Here is a 24,693-nt window from a genome sequence, read left to right on the forward strand (position 1 = left end):
TGCCACAAGGTGGCATAATTTCAGGTTTCAGAATAACAGCTGTGTTAGTCTGTATTCGCAAAAAGAAAAGGAGTACTTGTGGCACCTTAGAGACTAACCAATTTATTTGAGCATAAGCTTTCGTGAGCTACAGCTCACTTCATCGGATGCATACTGTGGAAAGTGTAGAAGATCTTTTTATACACACAAAGCATGAAAAAAATACCTCCCTCCACTCCACTCTCCTGCTGGTAATAGCTTATCTAAAGTGATCACTCTCCTTACAATGTGTATGATAATCAAGGTGGGCCATTTCCAGCACAAATCCAGAGTTTAACAAGAACGTCAGGGGGGAGGGGGGTGTAGGAAAAAAAAGGGGAAATAGGTTACCTTGCATAATGACTTAGCCACTCCCAGTCTCTATTCAAGCCTAAGTTAATTGTATCCAATTTGCAAATGAATTCCATTTCAACAGTTTCTTGCTGGAGTCTGGATTTGAAGTTTTTTGTTGTAATATCGCAACTTTCATGTCTGTAATCGCGTGACCAGAGAGATTGAAGTGTTCTCCGACTGGTTTATGAATGTTATAATTCTTGACATCTGATTTGTGTCCATTTATTCTTTTACGTAGAGACTGTCCAGTTTGACCAATGTACATGGCAGAGGGGCATTGCTGGTACATGATGGCATATATCACATTGGTGGATGTGCAGGTGAACGAGCCTCTGATAGTGTGGCTGGTGTTATTAGGCCCTGTGATGGTGTCCCCTGAATAGATATGTGGGCACAGTTGGCAACGGGCTTTGTTGCAAGGATAGGTTCCTGGGTTAGTGGTTCTGTTGTGTGGTATGTGGTTGCTGGTGAGTATTTGCTTCAGGTTGGGGGGCTGTCTGTAGGCAAGGACTGGCCTGTCTCCCAAGATTTGTGAGAGTGTTGGGTCATCCTTCAGGATAGGTGGCATAAGGCTCATGTGCAGACCGAACGGGCACTCCTAGCTAGAAATCTTCGATCACAGGCTCGAGAGGCACATGCACACCTGAGGTGGAGCACCCATAGGGATACTACTCGAAGAAGGTGGTTAATCATTGAGGGTAAAATTATCTTCCTTTGTCCGAACTGTGAATTTCTTATCTCCAAAGTGAAGATCTCTACTCTTTATATTCAGCACTTGTTCCTCTCCTCACCCAGAATCTGCACTGGCAACTGCGAGAGTTCTGCAGGGTACAGCGCGGAACCCGGAGTAAAATTCTCTCTCCGCTTAGGCAGATTCCATTTATAGTTTAATCAATCATTTGTGGCTTAATCAGAAAACCAGGTATCTTCTGATTTTATACTCGTGAAACCGAAGGCAGGCTTTGTTCCAGACATAAATAAGCGTTACAGTGGTATAACTCATTTTCCTTCCTCGGAGTAAAATTAGTTACACCACTGAAATGCTGGTAAAAGTCACAAACTCAGAACGGAGTTCACTGTATTTACATAACCAGTAAGCCACAGGGCCCCCCCCTCCCTTTTTTTTAATCTTAGGGATTTGTTTTCTAGTTCCTTCCAAGAACTGCACCATTCGTTTGGAAAGCAACATGATTTTTACTATCATATTTTTACTCAATTTCTTCTGCAAATATAGAAACAGAAAATAAAAGCAAAAGCAAGAAGGCAGAACAAGCAAGAAATAAAAGAAATGTCTGTATACAAATTTACTGAGACTGTACAAATATGGATTCTCCTTAAGGTGTTTAATTAGCAAATCAGTGTCTTAGACACACTTTAAACAGGGGGTCATCCATCAAAGCATACGTCACACAGCAGACTTTCAGATAAAACATAACTGTAGTAATAAATTATCCCCAGGCAACTGTCTTGTGGTTTTGGACTCCTGCCAGGATAATATCTAGATCAATAATAGAGGAATTTTGAAAGCCCTGAAATATATAATATAACAAAGAACTTTCTCTACGTGTTATGAAAGCAAATGTGGTATACAAGGCAAGTTTCAAGGGAAAGAAAAGAAAAGTGCGATTCACCATTGACTATTTTAGGGAACGGTCTTGTTATTTCTTTAAATTTATGGTAGTCCTGTCAGTGATAACTGCGTGTGTATATGTGAGGGTGTACTTTGACACTGTAAGAAGTTTAGCAAACATCTGTGCCAGATCATAGGAGAACTTACGAAGAATGAACTCACTGTACTATGAACAACTATTTCTGAAAAAAAAAAAAAAAAAATTTAAATGAAGAGGTACTGAAGGGATCGAGAAAGGAAGTACTGAGGTTCCAGTTCTCAAAAAAAGCAAACAGGAGCCTGGTCCTGGCCATTATAACCACAAAAGTCTACTACTCTCATCACAACACAACTAATGGGTAAGAAAAAGATTGGGGATCATCAGACAATGGAACAGATTATCAAGGGATGTGGGAAAATTCTCCATCGCTTGGCATCTTTAGGACTGGATATCTTTCCTAATGACATGCTGTAATGTGATCACAAGTTGTTGGGCTGGATGGAGTCATCACCGGATGAAATTCTCAGACCTGTATCATGTAAGATGACAGACTAGATGATCACAATTGTCCCTTCTGGCCTTAAAATCTATTTATTTTTTAGGGTGATACACGGATGAACTTAAATCAGCAGAAACTTTCCGCTGAATATCAGGGAAACCTTCTTACCAACAAGATGTAAAAGGACATGGAATAAGCCCTCCAGTTTAAAGATGGATGCTCCAGCATTTGAAACTGTGATGAATTGGGAATATAGCTATACAATTTGTGAATTGTGTGTGAGATTATGAACCCTGCATGTCTGTGTCAGTCTACAAACTCCATTCTGAATGTGCGGCCTTTTGTCGTCTCTGTGGTCTGTTTGCCACCATGCCGAGTTGAAAATTCCCAAGACTGGCAGCAAATGAAGGACAGTAGAAGGTAATTGACTCCTACGTTCCCAACTGTTGGACATCTGCTCACTCTAGACACAGGACTGGTCCCCGCCCAGAAGAACTGGTTTAGCAAGGAGGAAGTCACCTTTGCAACAAAGTCATGGAACAGATTTGTGCTCATATGGTGAAGCTGGCAAGGAGGTCACATGACATGGGAGCGGGGGAGGGGCTGAAAGTTTTAAAAGGGCAGAGGCTGATCTGCTCAGAGCCCGTTTTCTTCAGTCCATAAGGAAGAGACCACTTACCATGTAACAGCCTGCATGAGACAGGGGACACACTGTCTGCCTGGACCCAGATAGTTCCCCCAGGACTCACAAGGAAAAGTGACAGGTTTCAGAGGAACAGCCGTGTTAGTCTGTATTCGCAAAAAGAAAAGGAGTACTTGTGGCACCTTAGAGACTAACCAATTTATTTGAGCATGAGCTTTCGTGAGCTACAGCTGATGAAGTGAGCTGTAGCTCACGAAAGCTCATGCTCAAATAAATTGGTTAGTCTCTAAGGTGCCACAAGTACTCCTTTTCTTTTTAAGGAAAAGTGAGGGGCTCCAGTGATTTCATGATTAAGTGTAAAAGAGCATAAAAGTGTTAGACTGGGCAAAGTGTGTGAGCACATGTGCGTTGATAGCTCCACAATTGCTGTGTGCCCCTGAAAGAGTAAAACTGAAAACCAGAAGCTTCGCACCTTTGCGGTGGTCAGCGCTGGTCCTGGGGCCTACGGCAAGTGAGCTGAGAAGGGGGCACTGACTGAGTCAGTGCCCAGGAAATGTGCCAGAGAGGAACCAGTGCTGCTGCCTGCTGAGGCTCCTGACGCTTAACACACTGCAGAGGATCCAGCGCCTTGTGAATGAGAGCCAGATGCTAAACTCTTAGGAGGCTGCTGCTTTGTGGCTAGCTGGCCACTCCCCTGTCTTGTAAGTTACAGCACACTCTTTATAGTCCACAAGGAAGGAGGCATACCAGGAAGAAGCGAGCGTGGCCCAAATACACCATGCACCAGCATTTTTGGGACCACTGCAAACAGTTAGCCAGCAGCTACTTTTGCTGCATGGCTGGACTGGAGGATCAAGACTTGGGTAAACTGTAGCTAGAGAGACGGGAAAGATAAACCTCATATAACTATCTCCATCATGCAGCATCAAAGGAGGAGATGAGAGAGAGAGAAGAGGGGCAAAAGGATTGAAGGCAACAGAGTATTTAACAAAAGGCACTTTCCTGGGTTACTGAATGTCCCAGCAGAAGATTGTGCAGTTCCTCACCAGATTGTGTTAATATTCGTGATCAGGAACAAAGCATAACTCACTGGAAGGCTTCTGAGGATCTGATCCAGGGAAGCTGGGTGCGATATATTCTGCGCAGTTCAAGAGAGAGAGGGACAAAGGTGACTTTCCACCATCTCTACACTCCTCTGATCCTTGGGCCAGCCAGGGGCCAACCTGGAGACTGGAATAAGCAATAGCAGCCTCTGGGCTTCTCTAATTTACACCTACATTCCTTTGGCCTCAAGAGGCCATTTCACCAACTGGGAAATACAAGAATGTAGAGACTATGGCCACACCCCCTTCCCCATCACGAGTTAGGGGGTTGGGTGGCATATACCTGCAATGGTGACTCTACCCCAGCCATGGATTCCCCAGGCTGAGGGAATCCTCCATCATGCAGTCAGGATAGCAGTACACTTGACTGAGGATCTGAGAATATCTAAAACATAAATAAGGGGGTGTTATTTGGAATAAAGGGTCTGATCTGCTTCCATTAAAGTAGACAGCAGAACTCCCAGTGACTTGAGTGAAAGCGGGACTGGGCCCTAACAGTTGTTTTTTTTTAAACACAATAAATATTAAAGTAGTACTAATCCTAATGATTTCGGTTTATAAAGACAACAAAGGAAGTAACTGTAGTCCACATTATGATCTAACAGCAGTTCTACAGAGGGGCCTAAATCAAAATGAGCACAATAATTAACAGGTAACTAAATATTTCAGAATCACAACTGTTTTGTGTAACTAAAACCACACAGGCAGTTTCCTGAAGCTTTCCCATGAAAGGTTCTCCCAGACATGTCCTGTATTATAGAATGCCATTGTACCGACCAATTTTGCACTTGGGTAAATGTTTGAAAACCATGCATGTTTGTTTGGAATATTCAAAAGCCACTTGCAATAATAAACAAAGATTGGTCAAAAAATTGTTCCCTTTGATACTATAAATTTTTACCTTCTGTCGTTGCCTGCTATGTAGCGTATGCACTGGTGAATGATGTAACATAATTCATTTGCTATTTACCTGGTATTTGCAAAGCTGCTATAAAAGAAACATGCAATTTCTATTCAAAGGCTTGCTAAAACACACCATATTGATAAGAAATGCAGTTCAACAGATTTCATCGGGCAGAGTCCTATAGTCCTTACTCAGATAAAACTCCCATTGAAATGCATGGGAATTTTGCCTAATGATTAAGGAACCTAATCTAAAACCCATGCAAAGTTAATGGAAAGATTCCCATTGACTTCAGTAGGCTTTGGATCCAGCTCTAAGTCAGTACTTTAGGAATAAACTCCAGATGGATTTTAGCCTGAGCGATCAGAACCAAGGCTGCTCCTTCCCCAAAATAAAAGGACTCTCTCCATGTTAGGTGGCTGTGGATTCAAAGCAAATGTTTTAATACTCATTTGAGACAGACAATACCTTCGCATTCAGATGCCTCGGTACTGTACTCCTCATGGCTGGACAGCAAGCGGTTGAATTTAGGTTTACGTTCTGAACCCGCTTGTGTTGCCTTTTCAGACACCCCCGATCGAAAACTCTGCGAGCGTGACACAGAGATCGCAAACTGTTTAATCACCTCGTCGTCGCTATCTGAAGATGTGGTTAGCTCTTCATCCTCCCCATAACTGTTCACTGGGAGAAAAACACAACACGGGCTTTTGACAATTTCACAGGACTTGACACAGAAGTAGGAAAACATGGTACATTTTCAGTTCACTATTTACTTTGGGGGGAAGGAAAAGGAGAGCAATAAGACATATAACTACCATGGGGGAGCAGATGAGGCAGGCATGTTTCCTCCAAGTTTTTGAAATCTTTCTGGTGCCTCACTGGGTCTGCAGGAATTACACAATGTCACTCCTGGCTTCCCATCCTGCAGATTCCCCCAACTTTTTAAAAATGTGATTGTTCCTCCCACACCCAAAACCAAAAAAAGGAAAACCATTATATGTATATAACCATTAGCATATGCAGAGCCAAAGTAGTAAACACGGACTCTAAAACCTTCTCAGCATTCCAATAATACCTCCACAACCCTCTGAAATAAAGACTACTGAGTGCAGAAGAAAGAAAACCAGAGGGTTAATCTAGTCTTGGGTTACACCATGAACACGAAATTACAGCATCTAGCTAATAGGCATCACCAATTCTGCATTCCAGAGTCAGCAGTGGAACCTTCTGAGAACAATGTAAATTCTAACCTTTAAAGATGAAGATACACATCTGAACATTTTTCTGAAGCTGCCCTTCCCCCTCCTACTGACAATGCTGGCTTTGAATACGGGATCACTACGTTCTCATTAGTGTTTGAATATCCTTTGTGGGAGGTGGGGAGGGGAGGGGGGAAGAAGAGAGGAAAGGGAATCTGATGTCCCATACTTGGCCTCTTTTTTCAAATGAAAATGGAGATGAAAGTACAATGCCACACTGCAGATTCCCCAGCCATCTGTATCAGCATAGGAGGAAGTTTTCATCTGTGAACTTGTGGGGTCAAGGGAGTTGTGGGTGTAATGGACAGCTGGAGTGTGTGTGTGTTTGTGTGTGCATGTGAACACACCAGCTGGGAAGTGTGTTACTATTTTGTTACTTACTCTTGAGGATAAAGAATACAACAGTGGCTGCCAAGACTTGTTTCAATAATCCCCATTGCATATCCAAGCCGCTGAACAAATGAACAATGCATACAAGTGCAAAAAGGTGGGGCCATTTTTCCATGCCAATGGCTGATTTTTGAGGGGAAATACAGCTTCATCTGTATCCCACTCATACACAGCTACCTGGCTAAGATTAGGGAAATAGGACCCTGCTTCCACACATCCAGACTCCATTACGTGTCTCCAATACTAATCCAATTAGAAATACCCCCACTGCTTCCCAAACCTACCTCCTTTCATGACAGTTGCCACAGGCCTGCCATCTATCCCTAGGGCAGAACTCATGGGAACCAGGACAAGGGAGCTCTCAGTGGCTGTGAAATTCACCTCCACCAGGAATCTATCAGACACTGAATCTCATTATGTTGAAGTTGTGTTATCAGATTTGCCTTTGTTGTCTCGCTTTGAGTAATATTGCCAATAAGACCAGTATTGCTCTCAGAAATTGGTCTCCTGGTAGCTAAGTGGTATTTGCCTATGCCTCGGGGGAAGTCTCACTACTGTGGGGAGAAATAAATGTCCCCTACTTTGAGAAAATACACTATTTTAATTGTTTAATAGTTGTTTTGTAAATGGCGCTCAGTTAAAAGGGCTTTTTTATTTTTTTACAGAATTGGGCAGGGACAGAACATCTAACTGCTGAGGTCAGTTCAAGCTTTATAAATCTCTCACAATGTCATGTACCGCATTAAATAAGTATCTGTATTATTTCCAGTCTTTACAATGGAGTGAATGCAAGTCGTTAAATTTTCTTCCCCAAAAGTCAAGTACTCTCAGTTTCTGTTCCACAGAAAGCTTTTGCCTTAATTACTTTTGGTTTCAGTTTAGCTCGCAGGTACAGAGAGAATATTTGCTTCATTCAGACTTGTGCATTTAAAGTTGAGAAACTAACTGGGAGATGAAAAGGGAAGAAAGTGTTTTCATCAGTATTTTCATTAATGACTTGGAAAATGGAGTTGAGAATATGCTTATAAAATTTGCAGATGACACCAAACTGGGAGGAGTTGCAAGCACTTTCTAGAATAGGATTAGAATTCAAAATGACCTTGACAATTAGAGAATTGGTCTGAAATCAACCACATAAAAATTCAGTAAAGACAAAAGTAAAGTACTACACTTAGAAAAGAATAACTGGCTAGGTGGGAGTACCACTGAAAAGAATATGGGGGTTAAAGTGGATCACAAACTGAAACAATACAATACAAATCCCTGTGTGGACCACGCCACCACACACTCAAAATTTGGGGACTTGTAAAGCAGAAGTCAAAGTGTAACTGCAGCATTTGCTATGATGTGGGGTGCTATTTCTTAGCTGCATTTTAAAAAATACATGCTAATTAAATGCTAGAACTAGAGGGTCTAGAGCAAACGCCTGATATGACTTCTGCTGCTGAATCTTTGTCCTGGAAGGAGACAGCTCCATAGATTGCCACGCTAATATCTTTATAATAATACAACCAAGTTTACTCGTGGGAAAGAAAAAACTCAACATTCAGATCTACAAATGCTCTGATTAGAAAGGGGGGAAAGCATTTTCAGAATCACCATGGAAACGTAAATAAAGGGCCCGTGATTATGATCTAAACTCGTGAAAGATGATGAACACATCTTGTGATTTGAAGATGTTGCGCAGTACATGCATTTTAACTCATTTACTCATACACACACAGCCTCTTTTACAAATCAAACCGCTGATCATTTCTAAAGGGGAGTTGGCAGTACATTGCAAAAACCACAGACAGTGTCTGCAAGGAATTTAAAATACATGTTCAATATTAAATCTAGGTTACAGACGTCCAAGATAAATGGTCCAAGAATTCTTTATCATTACCAAGTATAAATAATCAAATATCTTTATTCAAAGCCTATACAGAAAAGAATGTACTTCACATAGCTGATAAAATATATTGTGAATGGTGTCAAATATATATATTTTGCATACCGCTCCCCACTTGCATGTTAAATGGTGGTTGTTTAAGCTGTGAGGTCAAGCACTTAGAACACAGTAATGCCAAATTTATCCTCCCCAGATAACCTTAATTCTTTCTTGTGTTTACCCATCCTGTGCTTTGAGGGGTTGATCCTGCTCCACTGAAGTCAATGGGAGTTTCATTATTGACTTCAATGGGAGCAGGATGATGCTCTGAATGAGTAAGCGGTCCAGTAGCAAAAACAGTATGTGACCACGTAATTAAAGATTGTGTTGTAATGTATATGCCTATGCCTGGCAAATCACAAATGTTCTTAGTACAGTGCCTGCTGCAGCAGTGGCAAGGACATGGGCTGGACCTTAGAATGTTCATGCTCAATTATTATTTTGCTCTGTTGCCACAGTTTCCCCATGGAATGCCAGTGACAGAAGAGAAATGGTGATTTTCAATGGTTTATAACTGAGCAAAATCTGAACTGAATTCCATACGACAATAGGGTGATAGCTCAAGGGCTTTACCCCTGCCAAATTTCAAAGTCTGCCATCAAACAATGGAGGTGTCAGAGTTTGTCAAAACAAAGGTTGAAGGAATCTTTTATAATGGAAATGTAAGGCAACCTAAAAATAGATGTCACTACCAGATCCCTCTTTAATTACAGGCCTGGTCTTCAAAGGGCCTCAACTTTGTCTACACTGGCACTTTCATCGTTAAAACTTTTGTCGCTCAGGCATATGAAAAAACAGCCCCCCGAAAAACAGAGGTTTTAACGACGAAAAGCACCTGTGTGGACAGCGCTTCGTCGGTGGGAGGTGAGAGCCTCAGACTCTTTTTACACCTTCAACCAACTGCTAATACAACTCATTGGGAGTGCAAATGAGGGAATGTAGACATTTGATTACCTCACCTATAGCTACACAGGTAGTTAAGTGTCCATGTATCTTCATTTGTCCTAAAAATTATTTGTGGACCCAAAATGATTGTCAAAAAGGAGACCTGGTTTAAAAAAAAAAAGTTAGGCCTAAAATGTATTTTAAATATATAGAAACTGGGCCTCTCTGTAATATATTAAAGCTGTACCGTTTCAGGATCGTGTTTTTTGTGAATTTAAATACTGCAAAGAGTACCTGATTCAGGTAATGCATTTGCAGTGGCAAGAGAAGCTTCCATCCCTACCAACGTAACTCAGCCCTTAGAAGGACTTGGATATGGCCAAGCCCATTCATTTTGTATGCTCTCTAGTGAGCCTGTCAACAACAGTGCAAATTAGTGCCAACTGTTCCATCATGCTACACACCCCCGATAGGTGAGTGACATCTTATTGCTGCACTTGGCCCACTACCTTGACTGAATAGAACTAAGCAAATAACTGATTTTCTGGGTTAGTCGCCGAACTGAAAATCCTAAACAAAACAAAAGAAAAGGGTCATTCTGAACCAAACCTGGTGTTTTTTTCCTTGCCAAAATGACCAACCAAATAAATTTAGTTCAGGTTGAACAAAACAACATTTTCAAAATGAAACTGTTCATTTTGAAACAAAATGTTGAAATGGTTCATTTAAAAAAATTTCACTGTTTTGACTTCTTCAGAAACATCTTCCTCATTTTTATTTAGCTGAAACTATTCATAGAATTTGATCCAAATTCACAAATAGTTTCAGTGGCCCCCAAAACAGTATTTTTTGGTGAATTTACTATATACTGAACATTTTTTGCCAGCTCTAGTCATGAGTCAGGTTTCTTCCAGGCAGGGACCTTGTACAAGCTATATGCAACGTGACGCACCTACCATAATTCTGAGTACTGGGCCACTTTACCTGTATCTGTCTTCCAGTTCCCATATCTGGATGTAAATTTGAAAGAAAAAAAAAAAAGGGACTCAGATCCAGACATGCCAAACCTGCGGGAAAAAACGCAGAAATTGGGCTTGTTTTTGGCTTAATTGGCTTGTGAGTTGCTTGTTGGCTAGTTTTTGGCTTGTAGCTTGTTTGGCTTGTAGCTTGTTGCTTCTCTTTTTTGATCAGCTCCTGGCAAGCAGGGGTAAGGGGGGGGCAAGCAGGGGAGAGAGTCAGGGATGCACAGCGGGCCCACCCAGTCCCAGACTGCAAGCCAGGTGGGTCAAGTCAGATAGAGTGTTGGGGTTCTTAGGGATTGGCTTGTTTTGAAATGGGATTAGCTTGGTTTTTGACTTATTGTGAAAGTTCGGGTGCTTATTTACCGCATGAAAGTTGGCAACTGTGCTCAGCTCCAAACCACCCCCTGCCTGGGCTTCTGTAACCGCTAAATGAAAAGGCAAGCAAGAAGTTTTTGCAAAAGCAAAACTGCCCCTGATTTTGCCCATCTCTACTGTGTGTTATGGGTTTTCATTAAGCATGAATTAGTAGCAATTAAAACACTACAGGTGGGGCCTATATGTAAGAAGGCCAGTTTTCATGACCCATCCTTCCCTCATAATAGAAAAGAAAATTGTTTATATTTCATATATGTAACTTTCTCATATATTTTCTCTAGCAAGCTCTACGGCACAATGGCTTGCTATACTGCCCCCCCACACACCTTTTTTCTTTCTTTTTTTTTTTTTAAGATGCTGTTTACTCTTCTAACGTAAAAGCATCATTTTGCAAACTCTCTTTGCAAAAGATCACCTAGCAACAAAGTCAGACTTTACCCCAGATTTTTCCATTAAGTAGAAGGGAGCTTTCTTAAAATGGAGTCGTGTTTTTTCCCAGAACTATTTCACTATTTGCAGAACTCCAGCTGGTACATTGAAATGCATTGAAACTCCTCAGAACTTTCACTCTGGTTCACCCATAAGTGGCGCTTCGCTATACCATAGTTCTTATCAGCTGGTTCCTGTGTCTCGTTGCAGGGGCACACCCACCACCATTCTTTGTTTGCTGATTAACAGGGCAGGAACAAATTCCCTAGCTAAGATATTTGTTTAGGGCTGCTAAGAATTACTATTGCACTGCAGCAAGGCAGATATTTATTTTTCCACTTAATATAATTTTTTTAACGACATAAGCTTTTGGTTAGTTACAGTGGGGCTGATTCATCACAGCCTAACCCTAGTTCTATACAAGCATAACTCCATTGATTTCAATGGAGTTGCACTCCCAAGGGAAAAAAAAACATTCAAACAAGGCAGTGGTGAGCAGTGTTTATATAACTACAGTACTGTATTTTAGCAATATGAGCAGGCCCCTAACTTGAGACCACAAAACTAACTGGGATGCGGGGCTTGGACAAACCTCAGACCTTTCACCAAACTGAACTAAGTCCACAGGTGTTTTTACAGGTTGGAGATCGGGTTGTTTAAGCTGACCCCATTTCAATCAGCCCTCAGACTCTTCTCTTCACCATCCCCACAGCTTCCTATGGCTGACCAGCTGGCCTCTGGCTTCTCAGGAGGGCCCTGATCCAAAGCTCTCTGAAGTCAGTGGACTGTCCTGCCACACATCCCCCTGCCCGTACCTTAAATGTGTACAGTTTCGTACAGTACAGCTGTGGTCTCTGCTGAGCCCTGCTCTTCTGCACACCATTCACATGAACTTTTGGCTTGATATGATCTAGACTGCATTGCAAGCCAGAAATGAGAGGTGAAGGCACAGGGACCCAACACAAATTCCTCTTAACCCCCCAGTGTCTGGACAGGAGGAGAAGGGAGATAGTCCCATGGACCTAGATAGGAATGGGAAGGAGAGTCCTATGGCCCTGTTAGGAGACAGTAGGAAGAGGAGCTCACTGGCCTTTGGTAAGATTGGACCATTATCTGAACTTCTAAAACTCCCAAATCTTTTGAGACTTGTCCACCACTGAACTACACACAAACATGAGTATGCATCTCCTTAGCTCAATCTGGGGAAACTATCTCAGAAACACACGAACAACACCTCCAATAAAACAGCCCAATTACACCAACTTGCTAGTAGGCATCCTACAACCGTCAACTGCACGTTTTTCCACATATAATCCCAACTAGTCCAAGCAGAGGAGTGAGTTACCAAATCTTCATCTGCGGATCTCATTGGTCCCTAGCTGTCCTCAGAGATTCATGGCACGATCCTAAAAGTTGTTCAGATTTTGACTAGAACAGGTCTTAATATTTTCATAGTTGAGTTCACAGAGCCAGAATATTGTCTCATACATCATATATTAATACATTCCCCAACAAACGGGACATCTTGGAAAGTTAAGAATCAGAGGTACTAGAATTAGAGATAAGACATTCATACAACCTGCAGTCTGTGTTCTAATCTAGATGCTGTAGAAAATTGACTCCTTGAATGAAGTGGCCGAATGAACCAGTTTAACTGTTGTGACCTAGGGCTTGGATAAGCATCCAGAAGTCCATGCAATCTTACTCCCCTCCTTCAGATCCCTCTCAACATCCATCTCTTCCCATAGTTTATCTCCAGCAATGACTCAAGAATCCCATATCACCCTAACAATATCTAAAGGCAATTCTAAATTATGCCAGCTGCCAATGGTCAATTACAACAGCCAGGAATTGATGGGGCACAAGATAGCATTAATCATACCCCCCATACTAGAGAGATGTAGGGGTTGTTATATCAGCTGTGAGCTACAACAGTTCTCCATGCACTGGGATGATCCTCCAGAGACCGGATAGCCTGGCTTTAGAGCTGCTTATGCCACTGGAATGGTGCAAAACGGCCAGAATGCCACTGAGGATCAAGGCCCAAGTCCCAGAGAGTGTTCTGTTTTGTAACGTTTGCTTGCAATCAACAATTTATGGGAGTGACCTTCTACAAATGGGGTCAAATTAATAAGAATTGAAACTACAAACAGAAGAAAAAAAGGAAAAAACTGTTTCAGTCGTTGCAGAAAAATACAACGTTCTATTTCTGCAGACAACATTGTTAGTGTTGTACAAGTCTGCTTGTTACTTCACACATAATGCAGTGAGATCATTCCCACCTTGTATAGAGCAGTAGTAGAAGGAGATGAGAGGTGAAGCGGCAGATTTTCAATGAGAGATGCAACATTTCTCAGATGCTGCCAACATGCTGTTCATTGGTAAATGAAGTCTCAAGTCCTAAACAATTTCCCAAAGGAAGAGAGAGGCACAGCTGCCATATGGGGAGAGGGAAGAGGATGCTGCTTGGCAAAATGGCTCAGAAAACACATGCCCCAATACACACACACAATTTGCTCTGTAACTGTTGTGAATCACAATGCCCATGTTTTCCTTTTAAATAAATTCCTCTTAGCTAATAAATAATTAGAATAGATGATCAATAATAGATTAGGTTGTGTAACGTTATACAACCTACTCACCGGTGAACATAGAAGACAGAGGTCTTCAAAGTATACCTTGGTTATCTTCTGTTCTCATGTCTCTTAGGTAGATAGGAGGCAGTATGTCTACTATAAAGGGCCATGAGCTGGGACTCAGGATATTTGGATTCTATCCTTGGCTTTGTCATTGACCTGGTGTAACCTTGGGCAAGGTCACTTCAACTCTACATGCCTCTGCAATACACACCCTGCAATATGCAACTCTTTGTAAACTTTTTGGAGAAGCAACTCTCACTATATGTTTGTACAGTGTGTTGCAGAGCCACCCACCTCACCTGGCTTTGGGCTAGCTGTTGCCTCAGTTTCTCCTCAGTTCCACAGACCAGTTACCTACCCACGTTCTCCATCACATGGAAGTGTGCTGGCCTGTACCCCAATCCAGGAAGGGCTGACACCACACCCCAGGTCTTTCAAGCCCTTCTTACCAGTCACAGTTTTATTAATTCGAACAAGACCCCAGAAAATGGCAAAAAACTCACAACCAAAGCATTAGGCTTACCGGTTAACCGACATTAACTGTTAACCCCCGGCTGTGCCATGTCGGCCGGATCCCAGCGCTGGATCCAAGAACCCTGCCTTCGCCGGCCCCCGGCCCCACCTGCGCCGATCCTGCCCACGCCACGCCAGCCCCCAGCCCCGGACCCCAGTCCAGGCCTTGCCCCACCGGCTGGCCAGCTGACCCCAGCCTCGTGGCCGGTCAGCTGGACCCAGCCCCTGCCTCGCTGGCCAGAGCAACCCCAACTCCTCTCTCTCTAATCAGTTAACCGTTTAAATGATAGAATTTTAATCGTTTAAACGGTTAACTTTTTAAATGATATTTACATTCCTACTTCAACTAAGCCTTCTCAGCCCTTTTATAGGTAACACCTGAGCTCTTCCCAGATGGGTCTGATAATCAAACAGAGCTGGCTGGCCCCAAGACCCTGGGCCTTTGAAAGGGCAGACTCCAGGGCCTAGCTCAATGGGCTCCCATTTTGGTTGGCCCTCTAGGTGCCACCATAATACAAATAGTAAGTCTTGTTACTGATTACTCAGAAACTTCTTCTCTCAAAGGGATTTATCCCATCAGCCTATGATAACTGTTCTTGCGTGACTGACTATTGGCCATCTGTAGCTTTTTTCCACATTTCACAAGTTAAGGTCCTTTGTATGCACTTTAAATCCCAAGCAAGAGACCCACAGCAAAATCATGGAACACTGTTACTGCTAGACAGCAATGACAAACAGCTACCCAGTTCCCTGCTGTCAGGTTCTCTGAATAGGCAGCTTTACCATTTCTACCTCCTTCTTCTTCTCCTCATTCTGCAACATACAAATACTGGTTTTCTGAACTATGCCTTCGGGGAACTCTGACATCAACAGGGTCTGAAATGCCACCTCGACTTTTGGTGTCTAATCTGAGCCACGTTGGGCCTGGTTTATGAAAGGTGAGGTACAGCCCCCTATGCTCACTGATTCTGCTAGCACGGCAGAAAATCAAGCCTAAGGCATTGCAAGGTGGGCCCCCAAAAATGGAGGCGCCCAAAATCACTTGTCACCTTTGAAAACCGTGTCTTCAGTCTCTCTGTGCCTCAGTCTTCCCATCTGTAAAATGGGCTCACTACCGACCTTCCCCACAGGCCTATTGTAAACTTCATTCCTTTTTGCACAGTGCTTTGACATCCTGGTAAGAGGGTACTTTATAATCGCAAAGAATTGTTCATTGGTATTATTCTGCAAATCTTAACACTTTCAAACAACAGAAGAGATTGAAATTATGTAAAAGGGAAAACTTTAGAAAAAAAATGAATCCCATTACTACACACACAACAGATGTGTGTGCGCACATTAATTCTGAGTGGATGCTATACGTTTAAAAACTAAACAACCAACTCAAAAAATCAGTGGACACAGCTCATTTCTATTGCATCATTGAAGAAATCTTCAGACTCCCACAAAATCTTCTCGAGATACCAGATATATATCCCAGCTTGTCCTTGTGCTCTCCTCCACTCTGGTAGCAAAAATTTTCTGTACATTGCCTTTAATTCTCTTTATTCACTCCTAGTGTTCCTATTGATTCAGTGTGGTCTTTTAGCACTTCCTTTTTTGAATGCAAGGCACTCCTGACTTATAAAGGCTCCAGAGTACACATTCCAACCAGAGTTCTTTCTAAGTTCTTACCAATGAAGCTGCTACCTTCCTTGGAATCTTTACACTGAGACTGGCTGTCTTTCTAAAAGATATTCTTTACTTCAAAACAAGTTTGATGTAGACTGCAAACAACCGGGGCAGGGATCTTCTTCTCATTATATGTGTAAAGTGCACAATGGGAACCAAGTCCCTGTTTGGGGCCTCTTGCTTCTACAAATATTAATAAATTGGGCTCACTCCGAAAGGAAGAATAATTCCCTCCATAACAATAATTATTAGTTGAAATTCTACGGCCTTTGTTATGCGGGAGGTTAAACTAGATAATCATAATGGTCCGATCTGGCCTTAAAATCTATAATACTTTAATATCCCTGAGCCTTTTAGTATCTGTTTACACTAAGAAAATACATGAAAGCTAGCTATCATGATGTAGCTTCTCGATGTAAACCTCAACATTTTCCCTAGAGTAGATACAAATCTACACCTCCTACCTCAATATAGATGGGCCAGGTTCATATAATCATATATTTTGAGGCCAAAAGGGATGATTACACTATCATAACACAGACCATAGAATTCCATTCAGTTACTCCCGTATTGAGCCTAATAACTTGTGTTTGACTCAAGACTTCTCTAGGCATAAACATGTGTCTAGGATGAGGTCGCTAACCTCGGTGTATTTTCCTAGTGAGGACAAGCCCTTTTGTGCATGTGTGATCACACCCAGAAATGTAATCTTCAATTTCTAAATTCTAAATGTTATTCACAGATTACACAGAGGGCCCAGCCCACGGCCTGCCTACGGATGAATGACAACTGGCTCAGCTCCAGGTCCTTGGATAAAAACCAAGTCTAAACAATGCCAACTACCAAGGATAATCTGGCACTTCTTCCCGGCAGTCTCTTGCTTTCGGATTCCTAATGCCAAACCAGATCCCTTGGGTAATGGTAAACCTTCACATTTTCTAGTTTACTAAGGTCTAATAAAGTCATTTCAGTGTGATCTGAATGTAGTCTTTAGCTGGCATGGATCTTGCCTTATTTCAGAAAAAAAAAATGAAAATCTTGGTTTTGCAATGTTAAGGTTGCCTCCTGAGAATTTCCTGATTTAGTGCTCGCTCATTTATATTGTAACATTGCGAACACAGTGTCAGACTGACAGCCCTGGAGACTCTTCATTCGCAGAACTGGCCCTAGAAGTACATGCTTCCCCAACGTGCTTCAGTTCTGATCTAGAGGATTCAACTCAAGTGGTATTTCAGGCCCCACGCCTATTCCAAATTCAGCCTCTCTACGGAAACTGTCAACTCGTGTTCATGATGAGTGTGCCTTTCTGTTTGTGTGCGACATTCGTCCATTGGCAAGTAGGCTCTGACCACTATATTCATTTCACACAAGTGCCTAACAGCCATCGTAGCATTTTGGGATATTTCTTATTTGAACTAGATTCAAGCTGGTGATGTTGGCCCATATTCCCATTGCCAATTCCCTAACGCAGGGGTCGGCAACCTATGGCACACGAGCCAATTTTTAATGGCACGCTGCTGTCTGCCAGACCCGGGCAGACAGCAGAGTGCCACTAAAAATCCTGCCCGGCCCGCTCTTTTCCGCCCCCCGCTCTCTCCTTGCAGGGCAGGCAAGCTTCCCCCTCCCCCGACCTCTTCCCCCAGCGTGCTGGGTTCCTGCCCCTCCTTCTCTCCCACTCTGCGGCCGATCAGCTGACGGCCCTTGCTTCGGAGAGGGAGAGGTAAAAGCAGAGCCCCAGCACGCTCTCTGCTCCGGGGACCTTGGGGAAGGGGGTGGAATCAGGGCATACCCCCTCCAGCCCCCTGCCATGAGCCGCTCAGGGCAGGGGGCTGGGAGCACCCCCACTACCCCAGCCCACACCCCAAGCCCTCTGCCCTGACCCCTGAACCCCCTACACACACCCCAGCCCTCTTCCCTGACCCCTCCACCCCCCTCACACACACCCAGCCCTCTGCCCTGACCCCTGAACCCTCCTCACACACATCCAGCCCTCTGCCCTGACCTCTGCACCCCCCGACACCCCAGCCCCATGCCCTGACCCCAGCACCTCCCCCACAACCCCAGCCCTGACTCCAGCACCCCCCACACATCCCCAGCCCCCCCAGTCCCCTGCCCTGACTCCTGCACCCTCCTCAAACACCCCCAGCCCCCTGCACCCCCCTCACATACCCAGACCCCCACACCCCATGCCCTGACTCTTGCACCCCCCACATCCCCACTCCCACCCTGAGCACCAAACAGGAGCTCCTGCACACCCTGCCCCCCACATTCCCACCTGCACCCCTCGCACCAAATGGGAGCTGCCCAAGTAAGCGCTCCACACCCAAACCTCCTGCCTCAACCCTGAGCCCCCTCCCTCATTCTAGCTCCTGGCCAGACCCTGCACCCCAACCTGCAGCCTGCTCCTTCACCCCCCAGCCCTGTTCTCAGCACACTCCCACCCTCATCTCAGTGCAGAGAGAGGAAGAGAATGGCTAGAACCAGGGAGAAGGTAGGTACCTACTCTATGTGGACAGGGCCAGGACTCCAGATCGGCAGCGGGCTGAGCGGGGCTGGCAGCTGGGACCCTGGCTGGCAGGAGCCGGTGGACGGAACCCCAGATCAGCAGCGGTCTGCGGGCAGCGGGCTGAGCTGCTCAGCCCACTGCCAGTCTGGGGTCCCGGCCACCAGCCCCGCTCAGCCCACTGACGATCTGTGGTTCTGGCTGCAGACCCCTTGCCAGCCGGGGTCCTGACTGCAGGCCCCACTCAGCCTGCTGCCGGTCTAGGTGAACAGAACCCCAGGCCAGCAATGGGCTGAGCGGGCTGGCGGTGTAAGATCAGCATTTTAATTTAATTTTAAATGAAGCTTCTTAAACATTTTGAAAACCTTGTTTACATATGACAATAGTTTAGTTATATAATATATAAACGTATAGAGAGAGACCTTCTAAAAAACGTTAAAATGTATTATTGGCACGTGAAACCTTAAATTAAAGTGAATAAATGAAGACTCGGCACACCCCTTCTAAAAGGTCGCTGACCCCTGCCCTAACCCAACAGGCCCCTCTTTTTACTCACTACTAAACCATCCCATCACTTGTTTTCTGCAAGGGATTTATAAGGACTGACTTGGTTCTTATGCTATTTCCACTAGAGTCTTCAATAATAGGCACCTACAAACAGGAACCAAGATCTTGGTTTACAAGGCAGTTGTCATCCCCACTCTTCTCTATGGGTGTGAGACCTGGGAAACTGACAGATGACATCTCAAGCAACTGGAGTGGTTCCAGCAACGCTGCCTCAGGAGAATTCTCGGGATCAGCTGGGAAGACCGATGCACTAACACCAGAGTTCTCTCTGCAGCCATCAGCAGCAGCATGGAAGAGCAGGTCATGAAATACCAACTCCGCTGGGCTGGCCACTGTGTACGTATGCCTGACGCTCGCCTCCCGACGCAAGTACTCTTCTCTCAGTTAAGTCAGGGAAGAAGGGCTTGCAGAGGGCAGCGAAAGCATTTCAAAGATATATTGAAAGTACAGCTTAAAAAGGGAGGCATCAACCCAACAAATTGGGAGGACTTGGGGCGGAACAGAACACAGCTGTGCCACATCACACACCAAGCCACAGCTCACTTTGAGAACAGACGTGCACTGAGACAGGGCCGCGACAAAGGAGGAAAAAAGGGCACAACATTCCAGCCAACAACTAGGTCTCCTCCAAGATCACAACTGTCACTTCTGTGGGAAAATTTGCAGGGCAAGAACGGGGCTCCTCAGCCACTTAAAACCGCACCAATGAACCCCCTTGGCAGACATCATCCTCGCATCAAGGGACAGCCGAAGAAGGTGGTTTCCTCCACGCTGGTGCTAAGCTGGTGTGACAGAGGAATATGGAGTAAAGCAACTGAGCTTCAGTTAAATACTGATGGGGTATCCAGTCTCCAGTGCGTCTTATACAGATCTCATATGTATCTAGTTTTCTGACAATGGACCAAAAGTGACCAAAGTGAAAGAGTGCTAGAACTTCTCAATGCATCTGTGGTACAACAGCATTTGCATCTCTTAGTTATAGACTGGGGGCTCAGCGCAGGGATTCCCTGGCAGGCAAATCTGCGCCACAGCAGATCAGCATGTGCCACGTTACCTATCAGCAGTGTGATCTGAGAACTCAAAGATTTCAATGCTCAGATACTTACACCCCTTAGCCTAGAAATGCCTTTCAATAATCTACGCTTGGAATGCACTGAGGCCAGCAGAAGGGCTACTTTAGAAAATAGGGAGCACATTTCTTGAAAGCAAAAAAAAAAAAAAAAAAAAAAAGGTGGCTGAAAACCATCTGCTAAAAAACTTATTTGATAAAAATCGGTCTTTTCCACCCAATTTTTAACTGCAATTATGTCATCTTTACTTCACCTAGCAAAAGGTGATGTTTTTCCACCAAAAGGCTTTTCTTTTGCTGCTGTTTTTTTAAAACTAGCATAGCCTATATTAGGATCACCCTGTAATGGGTCTCTGTGCCTATTAATCATCTGTGGCTGCTAAATGAAGTGTATCTATTTTCTCTGTTACATTACTATTGGCAACCAGGTCTTCAGTAAGTGCCCAGAAATATTGCCATGGCAACAAAAAGCATTCAAGCATCACTCTTGTTTTGTGCCAATTTAGCTTTAAAATCTTCTGTTGTAAAGGAGAATATGGTACATTAAGTACAATAAAATCAAGATGCAATGTTCTGAAAAGAGTCCAAGGATAAACAGGAAACATGTATTTTACAGGACCAAGGGAAATAATGCCAAACGCGAGATGAAAATTTTTCAGAAGTTTAATATTTATGCTAGTGAATGACTCTCCTTTACTGTATGCCAGCCAGCCCATATGCTCACTTATGTTGTCATTTAGGGTTAGGAAGAAAGCTAACAGAAACAAGGATACCTCTTACATTTCCCTTGATCATTTCAATCCAGATCTGAAATTTGAAGTTGTCAGGGTATCCCATCTTCTCACATCTCAGTTATCAACAGATCATTTCATATGCTCAGTAAATCAACAGATCCAAAGAGCAACGGGAGAGATGAAGGAGGGGCATGTATGTTTAGGAAGGGGTATGCCACACTTTGGGTAGCAGAACATGTTCAATCACATCCGAGACAGGGGAAATTTAATAAAAAAATAAATCTCAGGAAAGACACTTTCAATCATGGTTCAGTGCTTTCACACTTTATAGCAAGCTGCTGCAATGTATATGTTTTAGATAGCTCTGAGATGAAAGAAGCCAGGCCTTCATGCCATATCTTGCCCTTGATCCATGCCTGCAACTTCACCGCCATCAATCAAGTCATGAGGGCACAATATGGTCCGTAGTGCAGTGCATAGTGGAGGAAAAAGCACTAGGATTGTGGAAAGCTGGTGCTTACAGGTGAAAAGGAAGGGGCTTCGGGCAAAGCAGCTGGGCAGGGGTGGGGAGCTCTGCAGAGTAGGGCTCCATGATGGCTCCATATAGGCTAATGTGGAGAGAGACTGGTAGGGGTCAGGCCATAGGAACTAACATGGATGCGGTGGCCAGGAACTCCCATAGAATAGGCGCTGAGAGAACATGGCCACTATTCCAATCCTTTAATGTCAAATCCTGCCCTCAGTTTGGGGAAGGGGCACAATTTCATCCCCTTGCACAACCACATAAATGCCTGATTACTCTGGCTTCATGCAGCATATGTGAATTTCACCCTCTAGTAGACACCACTACTGAGGCCTGGATTTCTAACTTGAGAATTCACATTGATCCAGCTCTAAAATACAGTATCAAAGACATCAGGCAGGGGAGTTTGGGGGAAGGGGATGATGGTGGGAAAGAGTATTATTGGCTGGTTATTCCTTCCTTTCTAATTATTTACTTATTTAATGGGAATGATGGTGCAGGGGGAAGAAAGCAAAGGACATATTTAAATTTTTCTTGAAGGGTCACTGCCAAGATTTACACCATCCATGTCTCATCTCCCCACCAAGTACCAAAACAAAAGGCCAGATCCTGTGCAGTATCAAGCACCATACCGGAGGTGAGAGTCAAAGGTGTTTAGCCGCCCTCAGGGGAGAGTTAAAAGTGTTTAGCTGCCCTCAGGGGAGAGCTTTTCCAACAGCAGGTTCAAATTTTCGGAAGTGTCTAAATGCCAGTTTCAAAAGAGTTAAGCACTTGGAAGTCTTAGGACTTGTCTACACAGGGAGTTATGCCAGATTAACTATTTCTGATGAACTACCTCTGTGGATACTCTTACTCCAGAATAACAGTGCCTTACTCTGAATCAGCTTGATCTAATAGCTATTCCAGAATAACTCCCTGTGTGAACAAGCCCTTTACACTCCTTGGAAGTGGATTAAGCCAATTTGAAACAAGGATTTCTTATTCCAGAATAAGCGAGTCCAACACATGGAGTTATTCAGGAATAGCTATTCCACTTTAAATCCAAATTAACTTTCCTGTGTAGACAAGCCCCTATGCTCCTAAATCACTTTTGAAAATTTTACCCTAGGCCAAGAGAAAATATGAATTCCCCGAAACAATGGCTTTAATACATCATTACCTATATACAACGTAGTCAGGATACTAGTTTTCATGCAGTGTCCACATAGGCTTACACCTCTGCCAGCTCTCCCTGATCGCACATGGAAAGTGGATTGATAGAATAAATTCCACATGAACATACACACAATGAGGTCACATGCAATATAGTGCAGAAGCATAGAAATTCCAGACCACCACCACCACCCACCTCCCTCAAAGGGTGTTGTGCTTAAAGTTGCTCATCAGCGAAAGTTTTAAGATTATTGCAGCCCTCTCTTTCCGTTATTAGGGGGAAAACTGGTCTGCATCCTTTGGGTAGCTGCCATACAGACCCTTGAAACTATACATTTAACTTATAGACTCAAAGGCTCAAATGAAACATCATAATCATAGAATCATAGAATATGAGGAATGGAAGGGACCTCAGGTCATCTAGTCCAGCCCCCTGCTCAAAGCAGGACCAATTCCCAATTAAATCAACCCAGCCAGAGCTTTGTCAAGCCTGACCTTAAAAACCTCTAAAGAAGGAGATTCCACCACCTTCCTAAGTGACCCATTCCAGTGCTTCACCACCCTCCTCGTGAAAAAGCTTTTCCTAATATCCAACCTAAACCTCCCACACTGCAAGTTGAGACCATTTTGCCTTGTTCTGTCATCTGCTACCACTGAGAACAGTCTAGATCCATCCTCTTTGGAACCCCCTTTCAGGTAGCTGAAAGCAGCTATCAAATCCCCCCTCACTCTTCTCTTCTGCAGACTAAATAATCTCAGTTCCCTCAGCCTCTCCTCATAAGTCATGTGCTCCAGCCCCCTAATCATTTTTGTTGCCCTCCGCTGGCATGATTTATTCTAGTCTCACCTCCTGCACATTACAGGCCACAGTACCTCGCCCACCCATTCCTGTAATAGAAGCCTAACCTCTGGCTGAGTTACTTAAGTCCTTAAATGATGGTTTAAAGACTTCAAGTTACAGAGAATCCACCATTTACACTAGTTTAAATCTGCAAGTGACCATACCCCATGGTGCAGAGGAAGGCAAAAAAAAAACAAAACGCATGGTCTCTGCCAATCTGACCTGGGGGAAATTTCTTCCCAACGCCAAATATGGTGATCAGTGAGACCCTGAGCATGTGGACAAGACCCACCAGCCAGACACCTGGGAAAGAATTCTCTGTAGTAACTAAGAGCCCTCCTCACCTAGTGTCCAATCACCAGCTGTTGGAGATATTTGCTGCTAACAGTCGCAGATCAGCTACATGCCATTGAAAGCAGTCTCATTATACCATCCCCTCCATAAACTTTTCAAGCCCAGTCTTGAAGCCATTATTAGGGGGATATCTGGTATGCATCCTTTGGGCAGCTGAGATTCAGACCCCTGAAACTATTAATTTAACTTAATTTTTAAAAAAAATCAAATTCTGATCCATTTCCTGCCATTTTCTGCCTAGCGTCCTCTTGAATCTCATTTGAAAAGTTGTGAGGAGAAAAAGTGATCTGGGAATATTTCACCTGTAACTCTCGAAACACATCTATCCTTCAGTACCGCATTTCACTGCAAGCCACACAGAAACATCTTGAGGTTCCTGGCAAGGTTTCATTTTTTTTTTAAGCAATGATGTACAAGCAGATGCTTCTCAAAGTGAAGGCTTAAGGTGAAAAGCTCCCTTTGAAGGGTTCTGATACCTGAAGCATTTTGGCTGAAATCCACAGCACACTAACATGTCAAGCTCATGAGCCTGAATTGAATAAATGCGGGAAATGAACTGCATTTCTTAATATGGTAACAGGACCTGATTTTCCTCTAACCTACCGTGTCTTTACACCCGTTGAACTCCACTCACTTTAATGCAATTTATTCTGAAAGACAGAGGAGAATCAGGGCCATTAGCATGGTTGGTTTGGGGATTTTGAAG

The 24,693-nt window shown here is 43.7% G+C and overlaps 1 protein-coding gene across 3 annotated transcripts in view; it reads right to left on the reverse strand.

The window, feature by feature from the left end:
* SYT16 (synaptotagmin 16) overlaps positions 1 to 24,693 on the reverse strand; it is a 142,519-nt gene that overhangs the window by 25,822 nt on the left and 92,004 nt on the right. For 2 of the 3 annotated variants that reach the window (XM_073349902.1, XM_073349900.1), the window contains exon 3: positions 5,600 to 5,812. The exons of the other annotated variant lie outside the window; for it this stretch is intronic. In XM_073349902.1, coding sequence (XP_073206003.1) covers positions 5,600 to 5,812 — 213 coding nt within the window. The remainder of the gene's footprint in view (positions 1 to 5,599; positions 5,813 to 24,693) is intronic. 3 annotated transcript variants of the gene reach the window in all.

Source organism: Lepidochelys kempii, chromosome 6 (genome assembly GCF_965140285.1).
Source record: "Lepidochelys kempii isolate rLepKem1 chromosome 6, rLepKem1.hap1, whole genome shotgun sequence".
Classification (NCBI taxonomy): Eukaryota; Metazoa; Chordata; order Testudines; family Cheloniidae; genus Lepidochelys; species Lepidochelys kempii.